This window comes from Tachypleus tridentatus, chromosome 8, assembly GCF_004210375.1.
Source record: "Tachypleus tridentatus isolate NWPU-2018 chromosome 8, ASM421037v1, whole genome shotgun sequence".
Taxonomy (NCBI): domain Eukaryota; kingdom Metazoa; phylum Arthropoda; class Merostomata; order Xiphosura; family Limulidae; genus Tachypleus; species Tachypleus tridentatus.
Genome location: NC_134832.1, coordinates 13,855,570 through 13,878,403, shown reverse-complemented (window position 1 = coordinate 13,878,403; position 22,834 = coordinate 13,855,570). Strand labels below are relative to the sequence as shown.

Sequence of the window (22,834 nt, the reverse complement as noted above, 5' to 3'; positions counted from 1 at the left end):
ATTGATGTTATTAATTATCCTTTTTTCATGTTTACAAAAATTGAAATTCTATTTTTTATTTTATGAAAATTTTGAAGCTTAACTACATTTGTTAATTAAATCTTATTTTATTCGTAAACTGTTGTTTTTCACTTCAGTGAAGACTGAGTGGAACTTTTTTATTAATTTTTTAATATTCTTAGAATTTATTATTAAGTCAATGAACAATTTTATAAAGGATTTATATAAAGTTTTCACCAAATTAAGCTACGAAAATAGCGACATTGAATACGAGTTAGAGGTTTACACGTATTCCATACTTCTCTCATTAGAAATCATATATTGTCCTTTAAAGAAAAATACCATGAATTTGGCCTCGTGGAATGTAAAAATAATGTATAGCTGTGGAAAATTGGACAGTATCAAGATAGAAGTGGAAAGATAAAAAATCAACTTACCGGGACTGGTGCAAACATCAAACAGCAGAGAAGTTCAAATCGACCATTTCAACAATGATTTTTTAACTGCCATGTAACAATGCAAGTTTCAGGGTATTGTTACCTTCCAAAAAAACTTTAATGGTAAAGTTGAAGAATAAATAGTGGAAGACATTGTAGGTCCATATGTCATGGGAATAAGGAATGAGAAAGGCGATAGTGTAATAGAATGGGCAAAAATGTGTTTGGTAGCACTTAGTTCAGACAGCACAAATGGAGATCATGGAATTGAAAGGGCCCTTGAGGCAATGCTCAAAATCAGATCGACTTTATCTTTATAAAGAAAAAATCTAGAAATGTAATGTTGGCATTTAAATATTTAACAAGGTCTGATCGTAACATCAATCATTACCCAGTGCTCACTAAGACAAGAATAAAGTTAAAGAAAATGAGAAATACAGTAAGACGGTAAAAAAAAAGGTCAAGTTCATCCTGGCACTTGTTAAACTGAATCCAACAACCAAGGTATATTTTGGAGTAGTAGTAAAAAACAAATTCAAGATGTTAGAAGGATTAGAGAATGTTGAGAAACAATGGTAATTCTTGAAAGAATCTATGAACCAAGCAGACACAGAGACAATATCAGCAGTTCAAAGATGAAGAAAAAATGGATGACAGATGATATTTTGAATCTAATGAACAAAAGTAGAGAAATCAAGAATAATAGGTAGGAATGCAATCGATTGAATAGGGAAATATCAGAAAAATGCATTCAATCAAAGGTGAAATTATCACATTACCTGAGCCTAAAAACAGAAGAGCTTTTAATTCAAGACACAAAAAATGTACAAGAGAATTGACAAATTATGTGGAAGAAGGACATGTTTATTAATGTTGTCCATAAAAGCAAGACTTTAGAGAGGTGGTCAAAGAGTTTAATAATGGTAAAATAATTGAAAACTTTATATTTATATTCAGGAATAATTTTGAGAGTCTTCTTATTTTGCAAGAAGAAGTAAAGAGCACAACAACAAAATTAAAGCTGGACAAGATAATATTACAATCGAAATGACTGAGGTATTCAATGGGTTTGGTGTTGACTCGGTCACGTGTTTTTTAAATATGTTACATATTATACTTTATCTCTGACGAACTTCCGACTTATTATGTTGCTTATTACGACTTTAAATAGCCGGAAAATTTAAGTTTAGTTTAGAGATTAATTGAATGTTGATATGTAATGTATCATTTGTTTGTTTGTTTGTTTTGGAATTTCGCACAAAGCTACTCGAGGGCTATCTGTGCTAGCCGTCCCTAATTTAGCAGTGTAAGACTAGAGGGAAGGCAGCTAGTCATCGCCACCCACCGCCAACTCTTGGGCTACTCTTTCACCAACGAATAGTGGGATTGGTCGTCACATTATACGCCCCCACGGCTGGGAGGGCGAGCATGTTTAGCGCGACGCGGGCGCGAACCCGCGACCCTCGGATTACGAGTCACACGCCTTACGCGCTTGACCATGCCAGGCCGTAATGTATCAAATTTATAATATTTGCCAACAAAATTATACACAGACTTTTCTTTCTTAACACAAATATATTTTAATATACCAACAACAATACAGTTTACAATAACAATTATTACAAATATTGGTTTATATGCAAGAGTTTTACAAACTTACATATTATACTGAGACTTCTATCTGGTCTGGAACTGAATATTGTATCGACAGTTCACGATATGCGAATTAATTCTAGGTTGATAAACCGGCTGCTCTCTATTCTTGGCTGGTCTCACATCGTTTACAAGCTCACTTGTCTCCGACAAAGATATCTAATATCCTCTAATGCCCTCTTAATTCACTGAAGTTAAAAGGTTTATAATGTTCGAAATCTATAAACATTCCTGTTCAATTATCTGTAGCGTTCCGATTGATAAGCATTTATCACAGTTATAGCTTCCGAAGTTTATAGTATACTAACTGTAGCAAACCAACAATAATATTATGAAAACTAGCTCTTGATGCGTCGATTTATAAACTTTAGATGAGGTTCTCAAATGTTCTGTTGGCAACTCTGTAAAACATATATTTTTGATTCCTACACTCGATAATATTCAACAAATTTAGAAAACAGGCGGGACTTTCGCAATACACATTTAATAATACAAGTTATATGCATTTCCAAATATATAATAAACTGAAACAACTATTGATATTAAAATATAATATTCAATCCGTTACAAATAACATGCATGAAACAATTTGTTTGTTATTTGAATTTCTCACAAAGCTACTCGAGGGCTATCTGTGGTAGCCGTCCCTAATTTAGCAGTGTAAGACTAGAGGGAAGGCAGCTAGTCATCACCACCCACCGCAAACTCTTGGGCTACTCTTTTACCAACGAATAGTGGGATTGACCGTAATATTATAACGCTCCCCACGGCTGAAAGGACGAGCATGTTTGGAGCGACGGGGATGCGAACCCGCGACCCTCAGATTACGAGTCGCACGCATTAACCACTTGGTCATGCCGGGCCGCATGAAAGAGACCATATCCTAACATATTTATCATAATCAATTTACATAGCATTACCAAAGAAACCAAGTGTAACTGAATATGAACTACATCAAACAAGTCTTATGAGTCACCTGACAAAAATATTATTGAGAATAGTTAAGAGGGAAAGAAACAGAATAAAACCTTAAATAGTAGATGAACAATATGGATTTGTTGAAGGTAAAGGCACATCTAATGCAATTTACATCCTGAGGACCAGTATAGACTATGCAATCAAAGTACAGCAATATTTGTATCTTTGTTTCATAGATTATTTAAATATATTTGAGGAAGTGAGTCATGAAATCATAATGAAAATTCTTGAAAATATCAGTTCGATGGTAAAGATGTGATAATCATTGGAAACAAACAGCAGCCAACCGAGTTGAGAATGTGCATGGTCAGTTTCAAAAGATAAAAAGAGCATTCCGTCAAGGATAAGTGTTATTCCCTAATCTCTTTTCCTTGTAGAGTGAAATAATCATGAGAGAGGTAGAAAATATGCCAAGCATAAGTATTGGAGGTACCAATGTAAAAAAATATCAGATATGCTGATGACACAGTGTTAATAGCAGGAACGGAAAAAGACCTGCAGTCCTTACTTTACATTGTAAATAAAGAAGACGAAAATATAGGTCCCAGTCTAAACCAAGAAAACAGAAACCATAATTATATCAAAGGAAAATAAGTCTCCAAAACGCACTTTATCATTAAATGGGACCCTTTTTAATCTAATCTAGAAGTTCAAACATTTAGAGCCATGGATATATCAGATGTCAGATGTCAAAATGAAGTCAAAAACAGAATTGCACAGATTAAGACACTGAAAGATGAAAAGTATATTGACTAACAAAGGTATACCAATGGAAGATCGCAAAATAGTTCTTAGCTGCTACATCACACCAATCTTATGTACGATTTCGAATCATGAACAATAACAAAAACGAATGGATAAATAACTTAATGCAACTGAAATATGGTTTCTGCGCATAATGCTTAGAATTTTTTACACAGACCGGAAAACAAATGAAAGGTACTACAACCATCAGAAACAAAAAGAAGATTGATAACAAAAGTGCGAAGAAGACAAGCAGAATTTCTTGGTTACGTAGTGAGGAGAAAGGAAATGGAATATTTGGTAACAACTGGGAAATTTATCAGGAAAAGAAGTAGATGTAGGCAGCGAGAGAAGATCTTGGACAGTTTAATAGTATGGTTACGTAAAAGAAGGGCGACTGGAACCACAAGTGTCTGGAACCGGGAAAGGTGGGCAGACAAGATCGTCTCCGCTACAAAACAGCACGTAAGGATGATCATCTTTTCAAGTGATGTGTGGGATAATGTTGGCTTCTTATTCACCATTGATATTTAAATGTTCTTTTTTCGACATTTGTTAAATAATAATATATATATCGACACAAAATATTCTTGAAGTTTGTTACAGACGGTTAATCACATGTAAGAACAATTTGCATATGCTAATACGGTGACGTGCCACTACAGTTGCAAGTTATAGTTTCACAGGTGACATCGTCAGAGTATGTTTAATTCACATTAAATTCTAGGTTATTCAACAATTGCATACCGCTACAGGTAAATGCATGGATGGATGAAAGTCAGAAGCTGAAGAGGGCTATACCTAACTAAACGTAGTATTCTAAAAATTATTTAATTAACGTGCAGATTGAACTGGACCCCTCTGAACTTAGAATTCCGATATTAAACAATTTCGGAATAATAAGTTTATTTATTATATCCGCAATTGTGTGGCTATATAATGTGAAGAACTGAATAGTGGCCAATGGCACTGTTTCTTTACTTCACTTCATTTGTTCGGTATATTGGTTTTCCTCATAGTAACTACAAAACACTTTCACACCAAATGTATGTTTAATATAACAGCATTGTTAAACGATTTGAAGAAATTCACACAAAAGAGCGATTAAGACAGTAGTAGTTTTCTGAACAACGTCTGAACGCAATCTCAGCAACTTTTTTTTTATCCACAGAATGAAGACTCTGATAACGAAAGAGATTCCTCTAATCCAAAACAAACAAACAAACAAACAAAAAACAAGTCACTGCAATGAAACTAGAGATAAATCTCGTGGTACCATGAATAAGACAATAGGACGACGACATTTTACAAGCATACAACCACACTTAGAAAATAACAGCCGTTGTTATAAGTCGGTCGAAATCACTGAAATGACAGTTATTTCCCTCAGTAATTTACCTGTCATACTGTAGGGTGCAGCTCTAATGGACTTTTGTGCTTTAGGTTTACCTAAACATGATCGGAAAAGCTGACACCACACACACTGGAGGCTATGTGGAAAACTTGCTAAGATGTGTGGTCTAAGATTGACATCATCATTATTCTTCGTTGAAGCTTGTTACGGTGGAAATTGATTCAATGGAGAAAGTAACTTTTTAATTTTTTTTTTCCCAATAGCATCCACCAGATGGAAATAACATGAAAACGTTTTTCTTGACTAAAGCAGTATATTATAAACTTTTTAAAAGCTTGATTTCAATTGAGATAACTACTCCTATTATATCAATAATTTGTCATGTCACGTGAAAACATTATAGAATAAATTAGTATGTGTGCAAGTTTATATACAATATATTTCGTAAGTAAAAATTTATTTTAAATGGAATGTAGATTTTGCTATATAAAAACAAAATCTATAAATCAATGTTGAATCGTATTATCTTGATGAACTATATTGTGTTGTTATAAAAGAAAGCGAAAAAACTTCTATCTTTACACAATATATATTATATGTCGTATTGTTATTCTAGTGAACAAAACGTGATAACGTGTGTATTTTTTCTTATGACAAAGTCACATCGGGCTATCTGCTGAGCCCATGGAGAGGAATCGACCCCCTGATTTTAGCGTTGTAAATCCGTAGACTTACCGCTGTACTAGCGGAGGCTAAAACGTAACAGCAAAACGTGACAAATATCTGAGAAGGCTATTTAAAATTAATGTAGCTGTATTCGTTAACAAACATATTAGTGCCGAAACTAAACTTTTGGGAAAGAAATGCAAGGTGAAGTTTAATTGCTCACTTTATTAAACAAAGAAAAGATAAAACAACTACTTCGCTAAATCAGGTTGTTAGGGTGTTCGACTTTTAATCTAAGGGTCGATGGTTGGAATCCCCGTCATACCAAACATGACTACTGTTTTGATCCTAGGAGTGTTATAATGTTACGGTCAATCCCACTATTAATTGGTAGAAGTGTAATGTTCAAGAGTTGATGGTGGATGGTGGTGACTAGCTGTTAAATTAGGGAAGCTAACAGATAGTCGTAGGCCCGGCATGGCCAAGCGTGTTAAGGCGTTCAACTCATAATTTGAGGATTGCGGCTTCGAATCCCGGTCGCACCAAACATGCTTACCCTTTCGGCCGTGGGGGTGTTATAATGTGACGGTCAATCCCACTATTCGTTGGTAAAAGAGTAGCCCAAGAATTGGCGGTGGGTGGTGATGACTAGCTGCCTTCTCTCTAGTCTTACACTGCTAAATTAGGGACGGCTAGCGCAGATAGTTCTCGAGTAGCTTTGCGCGAAATTTAAAACAAAAACAAACAAACAGATAGTCGTCCTGTGGCTTTGCACAAAATTTAAAACAAAGATACAGACTACATCAGTTAAGCTTTAAGTTTATTGGTTAAAATTTATGTTCTGTAAATAAATAGTCAGTATTGAAGACCCACTGTTCTTGTGGCTAATATTTCTAATTCTCTCTCAGTTTTTAACATATGTTTTCTTCATTCATCTCAGTTTTCAATTAACATATTTCTGTTTTCATGTAATTATGAAGTCATCTTTTATAGCGTGAATAACTGCTTTATCAGTTATAAGGAGTGTTTCTATTTGTGCTTTTCTCATAGCAAAGCCATATCAGGCCATATGTTGTGTCTACCAAAGCGAATCGAACCCCTGGTTTTAGCGTTGTAAAACCGAAGACTTACCGTTGTCCCAGCGTGCGACCGATTATGTGGAAATGCTATTTCGCAGATAAATAAATAAAAAATTAATTTTGTAGGACCATGTAGTAAGTATGGATATCTTTGTTCTTAAAAACATAATTTTCTCATTTAAATTTCAAATAATAAATACATTTTTAATGTATAAAAATGAAAGGCTCATTGTGAAGCTTATTGATTAAGGATTAAACTTTTCAGTTACTAATGAATAATTTGTAATATGTAAATCAACAGTTTTTTTGTTGGCATTTTCTAATTCGAAGACTGAATGAATAACTTACAGCAATAATATGATGTTTTTCAAAGTTTATGCCCTGAATTATCTATTACTACATGTTTTTTAACGAAATTACTTTTTTCTTAAAAATACAACCATCATTTAGCAGTTTCTTTAACATTTTCCATTATTTTATTTCCTGTTGTTAGATAAATAATTAACAAACATAATTCATTCATGCCCAATTAACTCTTTTAGTAAAATTTTAAGCTGTTCCCAAACACTTCCGATTTCTTTATTGTAAGGCTGGAAAAATGCCAAAATCTCACGTCCAAGTTTCACACTATCCTCTTTGGCTTCCACGACGTACTGCAAAAGTAAAAAACAAAAATAAAAAACGTAATGAAAATACAAAATTGCAAGAATATTGTCTAAAAAGCTGAGTTCAGCCCCTTGTGAATTTTATTTTGAAATACAAAGTACAAACAATACGATAGTGGATGTATATTACACCATATAAAGATATAATTATGATTATGTTTCTCTTTGCTACATCAAGCTAAAAAAATGTTGCATTTTTAAGACTAAATTAACTGTTGGATACGCTACAACACGATATGTATTTCTTGAACTATTTATACTTTTATATTGTAGTTTTTATTCTGAATACTTTGTTGATATGATGTTAAACTGTAAATGTGTAAAGTTTCAGTTGCTTTCTGAAATCATTAAAAACTTCGAGCTTATTCCCGTGATACAATTTTAAGTAATCAAATAGCTTTTATCTTTGTTCCCATAATTTTGTGAACTTTGTTGTATTTTTCAATGTTGTGTTTCATAGAAGCAGTTTTACTTGACAATAACTCAGTAAGCCCTCCAAGAAACAAACAAATAAAAGAATTTTGTAAAGAAAGAGGTATCTGGCAAAAAATGTTTCAAAGACTTCTTGAGACATTAGTAGAATCAACAAATCTTTGGGCATTGTTGTGAAATAACGATTTACGAGCGTATTCCATAGCAGCAAATATTGTTGTCATATGGAAACTGCAACCATAAGAGACCATTTTTATGTATGGTTTAAGAATGAATAATTTTTCTTGAACCTACCTCACTTAATTTTGATTTAATCCAGATAAAATTATCTTGGACTGCTTTCAATCCATCTGTCCACGTGCTTTTCATCCAATCTGTGAGGACCAAGAAACTTTCCTTAACCTTGGGATTCAGTTGGTTTAAGTGATTTCGGAGTTTGTGCCATGCTTCATTAAGGTCCTTTGGACTATGCCCGACAAAATTTAGTATTTTATCAAGGACTACTTTAATATCCTCATTTGATATCATTTTCGTCATTTCTTTTATAACATGTAGAACCTTGAAGAAAGAGACATTAGTAAAATCATTTCGAGTTAACTTCCGAGTTAGCAGTTTCTTTGGTTAATACAACAATAAACTGGTATGAGGAGAAAAAGTATGAACTGAAGAATTATAATATCAGTTTAGGATATACAAGTCTTTGCTTCCAGATAGCACAATAAACCTAAATTACTTGTTGTTGAATTTCATGTAAAACTATTTGAAGGCTATCTAATTTAGCTGCCCTTAGTTTTAAAGTGATAAAAAATAAAGGTAGGCCAATCAATACCATTCATCATCACCTCTAGGACCACGTTTCAGCAACGATGGACTAACACATTATAATGCCCCATGACGGAAAGGGCGATCATGTTTGGTGACGAGATTCGACATAGGGACTCACGTATTGTGATTCAAGAATTCTAACCATCATGCTACGCAGGGTCGAATAAGCGAGTGATAAACTTCATGTAAGAATGACAAATTTATTACAAACAAAAAGTAATATTATATTATAAATAGTGGTGTAATTTCTACAAAAATAAAAATAAATGTTTTATTTAGAACACGTAAAAATAAATCAGGATTTAAAAGTATTACCTCATTTTTCGTGTCTATATTTTCAATATACTTCTCAAGTCTTTCAATATTGTTGTCAGTTATAATCTGTAATTAGTAAAGTTAGAAAGCAAGTAGCTAACAAACAAATAAAAATAATATAAACGAGCACTATTAGTATTAATGTTTACTTTCGAAGTTATATAATATTTTTTGCATTTGAAAAAAAATAGATTTGATCCAATCAAATTTCATGCGAGATATAAATTTTTTGGCATTATATCTTGTATTTCATTATTAAAACAATTTTTGGCACCAGTTTTCTGATATTAGAAAGTAGAAAACATACCCAAATATATATGCAAAAACGGCTGGTTTGGATTGAGAAAATTTTTATGTAAAGGAGCGAACAACGTTTCGACCTTCTTCGGTCATCGCCAGCTTCACAAAAAACGAAAGAGGTAACTGATCGATAGCTAACTACATGTTTGAAGGGGGTTGTGTAACTAGTGTAGGAATGTAGAGGGCGTGCTTAGATGTTTGATTATATTTATTAATATAGGTATAAAGGTGTTCCTTTGTATGGGTTTATTTTGGGCATGAGTTGTTGTATAAGTAAGGCTTTTTTAATTTTATGTTCGTTTCTTTATTTAGTATTTGGGTGTTTTATATGGTTATGTTGCGTTTATTTGATTTGCAGTGTTCGAAAACGTGTGAAGGTGACTTTTTGTGTTCTTTGAATTTGGTTTCCATTTTTCTACTTGTTTATCCAACATAGAAGTCGTGGCAGTTATCACATTGTATTTTATAAATAATGTTGGTGTGGTGTTTGTCAGTATAGTTTTAACACAGTATGGGCTTTCGTTTTGTACCTGGTTTTTGAATTAATTTGGTTTTTACCAGAATATTGTTTTTTTATAAGTTTTCCCAAATGTTGGTTAGTTTTTCGCTTAATTACAGTCTTGGTAAATACATAACATGAACATTCTCCAAATATGTAACATCAGTCAGCTCATTCATCAAAGACCCTTTTAATCTCAAGTCTAATCTTAATCAACTTAATTATAAAGCCTTAATGACCAGTTTCGATGTTATATCCCTCTTTACAGACGTTCCAACCACTGAAGCCTGCAAGATAGCCTTAGAACTCTATATCCGAGACCCTAACGCATCAATAGACATTCCCAGCAACCAATTAGCAACCCTCATAGAATTCACCACGATAAAGACAAACTTCATGTTCAACAACCACAACTATATACAAACAAATGGCCTAAGTGTGGGCAACCCAGTATCACCAGTTTCAGCCAATATTTTTATGACACAATTTAAAACACAAACAATTAACACAGCATTACACCCACCACTATATTGGTACAGATATGTAGACGACACGGTTGTGGGATTCACATCTACAGTACACACACTTAATTTTTTCAATCACATTAACTCTATACATCCCAACATCAACTTCATATGTGAAGAAGAAAAAAGCAATCAAATATCATTTCTTAACCTCAAAATTACAAGAACCAACACAATTTAAAACGGAAATCCACCAAAAAATCACCCATACTGGACCATACATTCCTTGGGACTCAGCACATGAAACAAAACAAAAACTCAACATACTAAGAAACCAAATAAACACAGCCATAAAACTATGTTCAACAAAATAAATTAACGACGAATTAGAGAAAATAAAACAATACTTCATCAACATCAATAAGTTTCCTCCACAAACCGTAGAAAACATTATACGCACACACCTAGACAGAAAGCAAAATCAACTAACAAAAGTAAATATATACCACGAATTAAAAAATCACGAAACCATTTACTGCTGTATACCACATATTCCCGACATCAGCAGAAGAATAACAAACATTTAGCAAAAACTAGTAACAAAATATGACATTCTAGTTAATACCAAATTTATTCAAGAACCAGGCATGCCCGGTTAGTACTTGGGAGGGTGACCACCTGGGAATACCGGGTGGTGATGACGTTTTCTTTAAAGCCCCCCGCTAGTACAGTGATATGTCTCCGGATTTACAACGCTATAATCAGGGCTTTGATTCCCCTCGGTGGGCTGAGTAGATAGCCCTTTGTGGCTTTGCTATAAGAAAAAACACACACACACACACAAAACCAGGCACAAAACTAAGGTCTATACTGTGTAAAAACTACACTGATAAACACCACACCAACATTATTTTAATTTGAATGAGAAAACTGCCACGACTTTTATATTGGAGAAACAAATAGAAAAATGGAAACCAGAATCAAAAAACACAAAAAGTCACCTTCACACGTTTTCGAACACTGCAAATCAAATAAACGCAACATCACTGAGAAAACATACTCATTTACATATATTCACACCAAAAATTTTAAATAAAAACATAATTGTACAAAAATAGTTTGAAGAAAGTTTACATATTTACATACGTTAATTTATAAATATTACCAAATGGATGGCAACAATATCCATTTTTTCGGTGTTTAGGTTTCATTACCGCTTAATCAAATATTAGTTAAAAGCACTTTTGTAATATTTGATTTTTCCCCTTAAGCTATATCTCTACGTCCGACATTAAATATAACCCTTAGGTAAATTACTAAAATATTACCCAATTGTAACATTGCAAAATGGAGATATTTTGGTTGATTTAGAAAATGTACCATTAGGCTATCAACAACGTTTAAATAAATTTAAATTCAATGTATAGATTTCTGAAATTTCACGAGTTAACTCATTACATTTAGTTAATTAAACATTTACTGATTTAAAAAAATGATTTACATTTTAACGAGGCATGCTTAGAGTTAGAGTTAGGGTTTATAAAACATAACAGTGAGCGTTCTCGTAGAATGAAAATATATTTCAAAATATTTGATATATACGACAACTTTGTCGTAACTATGTATGTAATAAACGTGTGTTACTAGAGTTAACTGCTCAATTAGTCAAAAAGTTAATTCCAATCCATCATCATAATGTATTTATTTGTTGCACTTTATCATCAGCTTAAAACTCGCCTGTTTCTTTATCATATTTACTAGAGTCTTCAGTTGAAACCGTCCGACATAATCCATTAGCTTTAGAAGACTGGGTCCACCTGAAAGGAGGCAACATTCTTGTTTAGGACAAAAATATATGGCTGAATAACATTTCTAATTGTATAGATACTACTATATTAATCTATAATAAAAAATGAACACGTTATATGATTCATGTAAACGTGATTAGATTATATTTTAATATAGTTTAATATCATTTCATTGTGAACTTTACCTTTTGTTTAGAAAACATCTTGATCACCACACTGTTATTCTCTTTTATGTGCAGGCTAAAAATTATTGGATTATATATGCATTGCCTTGCTCTTTCTACAAGTTTTGACAAATGCCTACCTAAAGCGTTCGTAATTGTTTGCACAAATTGAAAAAACAACATTCAGTAATTAGCAGTCATGACATCCCACCACATTACTGAGATCAAATAACTCTGTTAGTGTTGCAAGTATTCTTACAAAATACATTAATCTTTTATTTATTTGTTCATTTGTTTTTAATTTTTAAAACGTTTTCGAAATATTTTTCTTTATTTTGCTAATTTGTTCCAAATGTACGGATCAGTTGTGTTATTATTATCCATTGTTGTTCATTATCTAACAAAAATCAGTCTTGTATATGCATTTCTATAGCACATATCAGCAGTTAAAAATGATCCCTATGATCTCATATGTTAACTTTCAAATACACATTTTACGTAAAAAATAATTTTATAGCATTAATAAACTGACAATCTGTCTTATTAAATATCATATTATACGTTACAAAAGTACTTCAGTAAAACTAACAAATATGATATTTGTCTCCAATACAGTAGAGCGGTATGTCTCCGGATTTACAACGCTAAAATCATGGGTTCGATTCCCCTCGGTGGGCTGAGCAGATAGCCCTTTGTGGCTTTGCTATACGAAAAACACACACACGCCTCTAATACCATGTATTATTTTTTGTTTTCAGTGTTTGAAAGTCTTTTTTATATCATATTAAAATGAACAGAATCGATAATATAATAAAACGAGGATAAGGCTACATTTTGTTGTTTAAACTGCAGAAGTAAAAATGATTAATTATTTATAATTAAGGTAATTTTTCTCACTGCGTAATACAAATACCATTGCTTTCATTTTCCTTTTAAAACATTTTCTGACTTCTTACAGTTTAAGTTACTTATTTTCTGAACACTTTACCGTTCTTATGTTATATATTGGTGTAGTGGTTATTGGTTCGAATCCCTGTCACACACTCGCTAACCTCTTTAGCTATGAGATCGTTATAATGTGAAGCTGAATCAAACTTTTGATAAGTTAAAGAGCAGCCTAAGAATTGACGGTGGGTAATTTTCCCTCTAAATTTTTTCAATCCATGCTCGGAATGTTTGTTTGTTTTTGAATTTCGCGCAAAGCTACTCGAGGGCTATCTGCGCTAGCCGTCCCTAATTTTGCAGTCTAAGACTAGAGGGAAAGCAGCAAGTCATCACTACCCACCGCCAACTCTTGGGCTACTCTTTTACCAACGAATAGTGGGATTGACTGTCACATTATAACACCCCACGGCTGAAAGGGCGAGCATGATTCAAACCCGCAACCCTCGAACGTCTTAACCCATCTGGCCATGCCGGGCCTGCTCGGAATGAATTTTTCATGTGCACCAAGGCAATGAGTGGATGTGCGCTATCAATGTTTTCTTGTTATTTATTAAAAGGAAGGGTATTTTTAGACAATTGACCGTATTGTAATACTATGCAATTTTGTAATACTACCAGTTGGTTATTTTGGTTTTAAGCCTACAGAAAGTCAGTACATGTGTTGAGACTCCTCACCACTACTGAGGGTATGCGTCTCACTTAACTGGTTGTTGTGCATCTGCGCAGCTTAAAGGGAACACAGGTGGTGGATGGTGTTGACTAGCTGCCTTTTCTCTAGTTTATCATTGGTCAACTAGGGATGGCTAGTGAAGCTAGCCTTTATGTAACTTTGCGCAACCTTCAAACATTTGGTTCTTTCATTTATACTTTACGTTTTCCTGCTTTTAAAAGCCTCAATGTATTTTTAATAGTATTATTGTTTTGAATGATAAATATTAGGTCATTTTCCTAAATTTCGTCAAATTTTATAAACAATCAAATTTCATAAATTTTAGTACTCGTATTTTCTTCTGCTTAAAAAATAAGGTGGCTTATAGAGCTATCGAAGAGTACTGTGAATATATCATTAATTTTTGGTGGTACCTTATTAAATATTGGCAACTTTACAGAAAAATGACTAACATATCTTCTCGTTTACATATTAAAAAACATTTAAATTAATTTTCGATTGTTTATTTTGAAGTTAAGCACAAAATTACACTGGAGACTATTTAAGCTATGCCAACCATGGCTAGCGTTATAAGTTCGCAGACTTACTGTGTGCTAATAGGGCGCTGTCAAGAAAACAGAACAACTAATTATGCTATTAACAAGATTATAAGCTTATCATTTAATATCACTCTTACAAAAAAAACAACAGGGGTCGCTCTAAGATAGTTTATCTTTCAAGTCGTAAGATAAGTTTCTACTTTTAATTTCTTAAAAAGAAAAAAATCCCGCCTCTTATTTATCATTGGATCTCAAAAATAGCCTAGTTTATATCAAATATTCCATTTGGATTGCAATATCTTTATAAATAAATAAGAATTCTTTCAGAACACGTATCATATTAATTCTTGTTATTAGTTTTATTGTCTCTACTTATAAAACTGTTTTTTACAGTGCAGTTTAAATCTTAAATTTGTTATCTTACCAGTTTTAGCATCATATAGCATTTGTCTTGAATAGTTTTTTGCTTTTTGTTTCACCAGATTAACTATTTCTTCTTTAGACTTTCCTTGTTCTTGAAGCTCGGTAATTTTTAGTTTCAGCTTCTCCACCTATCAGAAATTATAAAAAGAGAAAAATCAAAGTAGAACTTCGTAGAAAAAACACATATCTGAACAATTGCTATTAAATCTACAGATAAAATCTTATATAAACTATAAAATTATCAGATAGATAAATGCGAACATAGATTGGCGTATCCAGTCTGTAAACATAGATAAATGGAAATTTATAATTAGGTTCTTTGGATTTAACTTCCACGGAAATTAGACATATTAATATTTTGTTCTATATTACGTCGGCTGATAAATCACAGAAGTTGTTGTACATTCACAATAATTTTGTTTTAAAAAATAAAATGTTGTAAAATATAATTTTTTATTTCCTTAATATATTATCGTGGGATGAATTTAGTTTACTAAATGATATACACTTACGTCACCTTTTGAAAACAGGAAGTATGTCTTTAATTTGTTTATATGTTTGTTATTGAGCACAAAACAGTATTATGAGCTATCTGTCCTATATCCGCCACAGGGATATAACCTCGATATTTAGTGTTATAAGTCCAAAATAACCACTGAGCAACTAGGAAGCAGTGCTTTTCCGAATCTAATATGTTACGTGATTTCAATCCTAAGACTTACCAACTAATATTCATAGCGTATATGTTAGTATCTACGTATATAACCAAAACTCCTGTACCATCTATTGAATAATAACGAAAACAGAAATCCATAAAAATTTCAAACTTTAGGTATTCAAAATTCAGACAATTAGAAAACTAACTGTTGTATGAGCAACAATTATTTCTATGTAAAAGAACACGATTCCAAATAAAAATACTGTCTTCTTAACAGGAACATGACTTTCGAGAGAAGTACACATTAGGATAGATTTGGTTGTATTTCACTGATGTAAGTTTTTAAATGTAGGATTAAGAAACTGGAGTTCTTAAAAATAATTATATTTTCAAGAAACGGTATGACTTCAAATATATAAAAAAACATTACACTTTAATACTAAGATTAATAAGTACTAGCACAAACAGTCGCTTGTAGGGCAGCCTTTTCGCTTGTTTTATTTAACAGAAGTAAATTCGGTTGAAAGACACTAAAGTGGAAAATTCATGCTCAATAAATGGTAAATATATTCATGTTTTAAACTTTATATTAATATATTAAAGATGTTCACACATAAACCAAATATATCGTACTTTTTCATGTATGGTTTTGACCATGGCTCTTGCATGGTCAGTTTCACTTTTGATCCGCTTGACCACTTTCTGTAGTGTCTCCTTAAAAGCTGTGATAAGCACTTTCCTCACTTTTTTATCTACACTAAAGAAACGACAAAAAACACAAAATTATACTGATTTTTATATCTATCTTTTGAAGTAAACTGTTTTGAAAATAACCCAGTGCGTAATTTTCCACTCCACCTGGTGGTGTGTTAGCATGCGGTTGCTCAATAAAATCTTGATCTATCCGTTTTACTAACTAAAAGATTATCAACTCTTCTCAATCACATTCAAATGAACTCGAATTCGGTAATTATTTACTAGTATCAAAATTTCTAGTATAAGAAAATAATATTTTCTTTTATTTGACATTTGAAAACGATTTTGTTTTCGAATTTAACAAAAAGATACGTGAGAGCCATTTGTGCTAGCCGTCCCTAATTTAGCAGTGCAAGGCTAGAGGAAAGATAGCTGGTAATCGTCACCCACCGCCAGCTATTGGGCTACTATTTTATCAAAGAATAGTAGAATTGACCGACCATTATAACACCCCTACGGTTATAGGAGCAAGAATGTTTGGTGTGTAGTAAATTTGAACCTGCGACCCTCAAATTACGTGTCGAACGACCTAATCACCTAACCATGCCAAACCTTCAAGAACGAGTGCCTCTTCGTAAATGGCCCGGCATGGCCAGGTGGTTAAGACACTCGACTCGTAATCTGAGGCTCGCATGTTCAAATCTACTACACACCAAACATTCTTGCCCTTTCAGCCGTGGGGACGTTATGATGTGACGGTCAATCTCACTATTCGTTGGTAAAAGAGTAGCCTAAGCGTTGGCGGTAGGTTGTGGTGACTAGCTGCCTTCTCTCTAGTGTTACACTGCAAAATTAGGGACGGCTAGCATAGATAACCCTCGTGTAGCTTTGTGCGAAATTCAAAAACAGACAAATCTTCGTAAGTTTTAATATTTAAACACAAAGCAATTTTAGAAATGTTACAAGTAGTACCGCATGACGTTTTTGATAAAAATGGTAAAAAGTAGTGTTTAAAATGAGCTTACGAAGTGTAAAATTTCGTCCACACGTTGTAGTTGTAGGTTTAATGGACAAATATATGACAGCATGTTCAATACAGTTTTTTTAAGTATTTCCAGTATATGAAAAGTATTTCAAGTTTTCCACGCATTAGTTATTAATTTTGATATCAAATGTTTCACAGGGAGGGGTAGTCACAAATTTGATTAAGTTGTCATAATTCTAGCGATCAGGAATGACGTATATTTGGTATCAAAGTTAATCATTAATACGTGGAAAAATTAGAATGTTTTTCATATGCTGGAAATACTTACAGAACTATATGCTTTATTCAAATAATTTAAGTCACTTTCTTATTAAAGAGTGTACAAAACCTAACAGAGTTTTGTTTGTTTTTGTTTGCACTCTGTCCACCACGAGAAATTGAAACCAGGATTTTGACCTTATAAATCCGTGGTTTATCGCTAACCCACTAAAAGATCTTACGGGTAGATATAATATCCATCTCTCACTGATAAAATTTTACACTAAAACTGAGATTTTCTATATACACATGCATCATAGAAATTGGACAAGAAATTGTCGTAAAAAATGCAGTGGAACATTACTGCAATACAAGGACTCCTTTGTAACATTAGCATAGTTCTAGACATGTTCTACAATAATTTATGGTGAAAGCTGGAGCACAGTTTTTATCACTGAATACGAGAAAATCATCGACACATAAGGAATATTCAACAAAATTATCACTGACGTAATAAAGGTAGAAAATTTACAAATTAATTTATCGAACGTTAAACAATTTCAAGGAAGTAGATTGCAAATTCTAAATTTCTCGAATCTGGCTTTCCGTTTCCGAAATCCTGGATCCGCCCCTAATATCTACCGGATATTTATATACACTGACATGACATATGAGTGAGCTTTTTTCTGTTACGACTACACCAACGTCTTTGCCTTTTAACAATTATAAACCGTAATTTGTTCATAAAGATAAAGCCATTAGCCTGTAAATTAAATTATTGTAAATCTTGACTAACAAGTTATATCTTGTAATGTTTTAGAATCATGAATAATATATACCTATGTGCTCGTTTTTGTTTGTACTAATTAAGACTCATACTTACTTTTTAAGTTCTTGTGAGTTTGGCATCGTCATTATTTGTTGCAACTTGCCTGCTCTAGCCATGCCTTTTTGTAACATTTGAATCGTTGATTCCACATTTTTATCAATATCTTGAACAACAGAAATATGTTAAATAAAATAAACAGACATCTCAAGGCTGAATATAATAGAATAAAATAAAACTACTGATCAAAGATAGCTATACAGAACATGAACAGACGAACACATAAGCTATTAAATAGAAAGATGTATACATATAAATAGAAACCAGAAAATCATACAGTTCACTATAAATTAAAGAAGGCTTAGCAATGATCCATTTAAAGATCTTATTGATAAATATAATATCCTTCTCTCACTGACAAAATTTTAGACTTAAACTGGAATTTTCTGTATACACGCGCATCACCCAAATGGGACATAAATTATCATAAGTGGTTTAGGCACTCGACTCGCAATATGCTGGTTGAGGGTTTGAATCTCCGTCGCCCTTATAGCCGTAAGGGTTTTATAATATGAGGGTCAATCACATTATTCATTAGTACCAGAGTAACCATAGAGTTAATAGTCGGTGTGTTGACTATATGTTTTCTCATTAGTATTTCACTGCTAAATTAGGGACGGCTGTCTGGAGAGGAGTTGGTCGCCATCCAAAAATCACCGATGATGTATAAGCATTTAAAGTGTCTTAACGATCATTAGAGGCTTCAGGATTCATAAAAAAAATTAAAGATTCAGTTTAGTTCAACAAACAAAACTACAAGGTTGGTAAAAATCAAACAGGTAGATTTAGGCTGATAGACAGACCGTTACATATAAGGATAGGTCGATAATGAATGCAAATACATCATCTACGTTAAATGCATTTTGTATACTTAAACGAGTAAAGTGGGCATAAAATGCACAAAAATGGGACTACTTACTGTATTCATGATTAATTGCACTTCATAAGAAGGTTGTTCAGGTCCGTTCATTATGGTCAGTCTGAAGAACATGGCTTGAATTTTATTGTAACAATTTGCTTCGAAGGTCGACAAGACGTTAGACCATTGACATTTTTTTTCTATAAACCTTCCACTACATACAACGTCGGCTTTCAAGATAACGTTTAAGTACACATGCACAGACACATACATCTACTACAGCTGTATCAGGATCCCTGACGTATTTGTGTTCCAATGAGTTTGTTTTGTGTCTCTAGTCCTTTCGGTTGTCTTACGGTAAAGCTTTCAGTGATTTTAACGTGTGTCTTGTAGCTTGTGAGCTATCGTCTACGTTATGTTCTGCTGAGCGAGTTTTTCAATTCTATGGAAAATATAGAAGGTTTGGTTTGTTTAAAATTACACGCGAAACTACGTAATGGAAGCCAGCTAGTCATCGCCATTCACTGCTAACTCTTGGGCTACTCTTTTCTCAAAGAATAATGAGATTGACAGTAACGTTATAATGTGCCAACGGTTGAAAAAGCAAGCACATTTGACGGGTCGGGGGTTCGAACCCCAGATTGCAAGTTCAGCTCCCTAATCACCTGGCTATGCTCGGCCATATAAAAAAGTAACCTTATTCAAAATATCGCGTTCTCTGACTTTGAATAGTTTAACAATCTAAATCACAAATCAAATTTAAGTGTAAAATATTTCTTTAAAGGGATAGAACATTTAAAATTTACGATTATAAATGAAATACATCTTTAAAAGGGCTTCTTGACTGAAGGCTAGAGATAAAAGGTATTTAAAAGTTTTCAGCACAGAAAATAAAGTGTTGAAAATGGATATAAAGTTCTTACAAAGGGATTTATATTAAAAACTAAAACGTTCACAAGTTAATATTAGAATTAGACAGATATTGACTATTCTGCTTGATAACCTGTTAAAAACTTATTTTCTTAACTTGTGTTTGTTTTGAATTTCGCGCAAAGCTATACTAGTGTTATCTGCGCAAGCCTTCTCTAATTTAGCAGTGTAAGACAAGAGGGAAGGCAGCTGGTCATCACCAACCACCGCCAACTCTTGGGCTACTCTTTTACCAACGAATAGTGGGACCAACCATCACATTATAACGCTCCCACTGGTGAAAGGGCGAGCATGTTTGGTGTGAATCCGCGGATTACGAGTCAAGCGCCTTAACCACCTGGCCATGCCTAGCCTTTTTCACTTATATCATGATTGAAAACTTAAAGAAAGGTATGAAATACATATTTCCTTGTGGTAGATATATATATATGTTGATATCATATCTAAAGAACATGAAATTTAACGATTTACATATATAAATTATCATAATATTATGGAGTTAAGTTTCAAAATATTAAATAATATTATTCCACTTAAAAATTAAAAAACAACTTTTAAGAGTAAAATTCAAATATTACAAAAACAACTTCACTGAAACACTTACCATTAACAAGATCAGCCGAAGCCAGACCAACAAAAAGAATCGCTATCAAAGGAACTATTTTCATAATGTTTCTGTAATGAGAAATGGTTGAAACAAATATAGCTGGTAAGCCTCGCTGGAGTTACTTTTCTTCATCTCCATACACCTGTTTAATTCTCAGTGAACAACTGATAAAAGACCTTCAATAAGACTTTTATCTGTTAGTATGAGAAAAACATTTTTTTCTGACAGATGATATACGAACATTATCATCATGGTTTATTACGCCAACCGGAATTGTGTAATCCAGTATAAAGATGTAACGAAAGTAGTAATTGGAATTTAAAAGGCATATACATTTTTTTTTATCGTTTACGTTGTACGACAATGTATATTTCCTTCCTTAAGTACTTGAGCATAATGACATCCGGAAACCTTTGTGATATTAATGTTAATTTCAAACCAGAGTAACCTATGTACAAATATCGCAACTACACATGTATACTTATTAACTAGTTGTATTTCCACAGGGTTCTCGAAAGTGTTCTATTTCAAGATAAATAAAATCAATATTAAGTGTGACAAATATTTTTATTTATTGCTGTGTTGTAACACACAGAGTGTGTAATTCTTCTCGTGATTCATGGCATTCCCATGTTCTACAAATTGCAACGTTATGCGTACCTTATGTGACGTCAATCTAGTGTTAACTCATTAACTTGCAGATAACACACACGTGTATAGTGGAGCGAGTGGTTAAAACAAGCGAGCCCTCCAGGCAGCCTTAAGTCCACTTTGAGGGACACATGTATAGTTATTTAAATATAATGTTCAAACTACAGCATTTAAAAAAACATTCAAACTATATTCCTAATACGAATAATAAACAAATTAGGTAATACGTAAGGATTAACGACATTTTCAGCCGTAAACCAATAATATTTTACGATGTTCGGCCAGTTTAGGAGATTTAGTCATCCTAAATTCATATTCAAGCTAAATGCAGAAGAATTAATGAGGAAAAGTTATAGACATAAAATTAAATTAGATTATTAAATCTTCTATTTAACGAGTGTGTGTCCGCACTCGTTAAAAGTTTCATATGGTTAGGGCAATCTACAAATACAAACTACTAAAAAGAGATAATGGTATACTTGGCTCGGGCAGATTAAGATAATAAAATCGGTATTAAGTTTTTCGGACTTTGGTAGAATTATCACTTTCAAGTAAGTTGGCTGATTGAAGATAAGCACAAAGCTACACAATGGGCTATCTGTGCTCTACCTGCTACAAGTATCGAAACCCGATTTCTAGCGTTGTAAGTCTGCAGATATACTGCTAGGCCACTGAGGAGAGGTTTTCTTTCAAATAAGACGTACCCCACTTTGGTAAAAATTATACATGGGTCGGCCGTAACTCTATAAGAGGTACTAACATGCGTACTTTATCCTATTTGTAGCGAGAAGGTTAATAATGTTAGGCTTGTCCTAAATCCATAAAGTGAGTTAAAAATATAATAAAGGATAATAATAGTAACATAATTTAAAATTAGTTATAACAGATATAACAACTAATGAAGTAATTAAGTAAGACTTATTAACCTCGTTGCTGACAATGGTGCCCTGTAATTAAAGATCGATCGGAAATATAGTCCAATCCAATAACTAATTGCAACAGAAATTAATTATGCTGTTTTATATTCTTACACGTACCTTAGAAAATATGAAAAATTTGAGAAATCTAAGTGGCAGAACATGATTAATAATACATTTTTATTAGTGAATTTTAAATATTTATCAATGTACATATATGTAAAAAAATCACTGTCATTAAATCACTCTTTTAAAGATGAAAATTGTTTTAATATCCGCATTGATACAGGTATACTTGAAATAATCATAATTTATTTCCCCCCGTTATCTATTCCATCTCTCACGATACGACTCAGATAGTGAAGCGAAAATGGAGCTAATATTATGTTCATGATAAACTACAAGTTTGACATCTCTATATTATGTC

General features: G+C 32.9%; 1 protein-coding gene across 1 annotated transcript; it reads right to left on the bottom strand.

The window, feature by feature from the left end:
• Positions 1 to 7,269: 7,269 nt before the first annotated feature.
• Positions 7,270 to 21,062, bottom strand: LOC143258557 (uncharacterized). The gene is made up of 8 exons (XM_076517689.1): positions 20,837 to 21,062; positions 18,441 to 18,549; positions 16,252 to 16,375; positions 14,962 to 15,088; positions 12,149 to 12,228; positions 9,149 to 9,214; positions 8,303 to 8,566; positions 7,270 to 7,564 (listed from the first exon to the last, which is right to left on the bottom strand). The coding sequence occupies exons 1-8, from the start codon at positions 20,898 to 20,900 to the stop codon at positions 7,427 to 7,429; spliced, it is 972 nt and encodes a 323-aa protein (XP_076373804.1). The 5' UTR covers positions 20,901 to 21,062; the 3' UTR covers positions 7,270 to 7,426.
• Positions 21,063 to 22,834: the final 1,772 nt, after the last annotated feature.

Coding starts and splice junctions, on each gene's coding strand:
- LOC143258557 (XM_076517689.1), bottom strand. CDS start 20,900: ATGAAAATAGTTCCTTTGATAGCGATTCTTTTTGTTGGTCTGGCTTCG. Junction 16,376..18,440: donor AACTCACAAGAACTTAAAAA/GTAAGTATGAGT, acceptor TCGTTTCTTTAG/TGTAGATAAAAAAGTGAGGA. Junction 15,089..16,251: donor TCAAAACCATACATGAAAAA/GTACGATATATT, acceptor AATTTCTGATAG/GTGGAGAAGCTGAAACTAAA.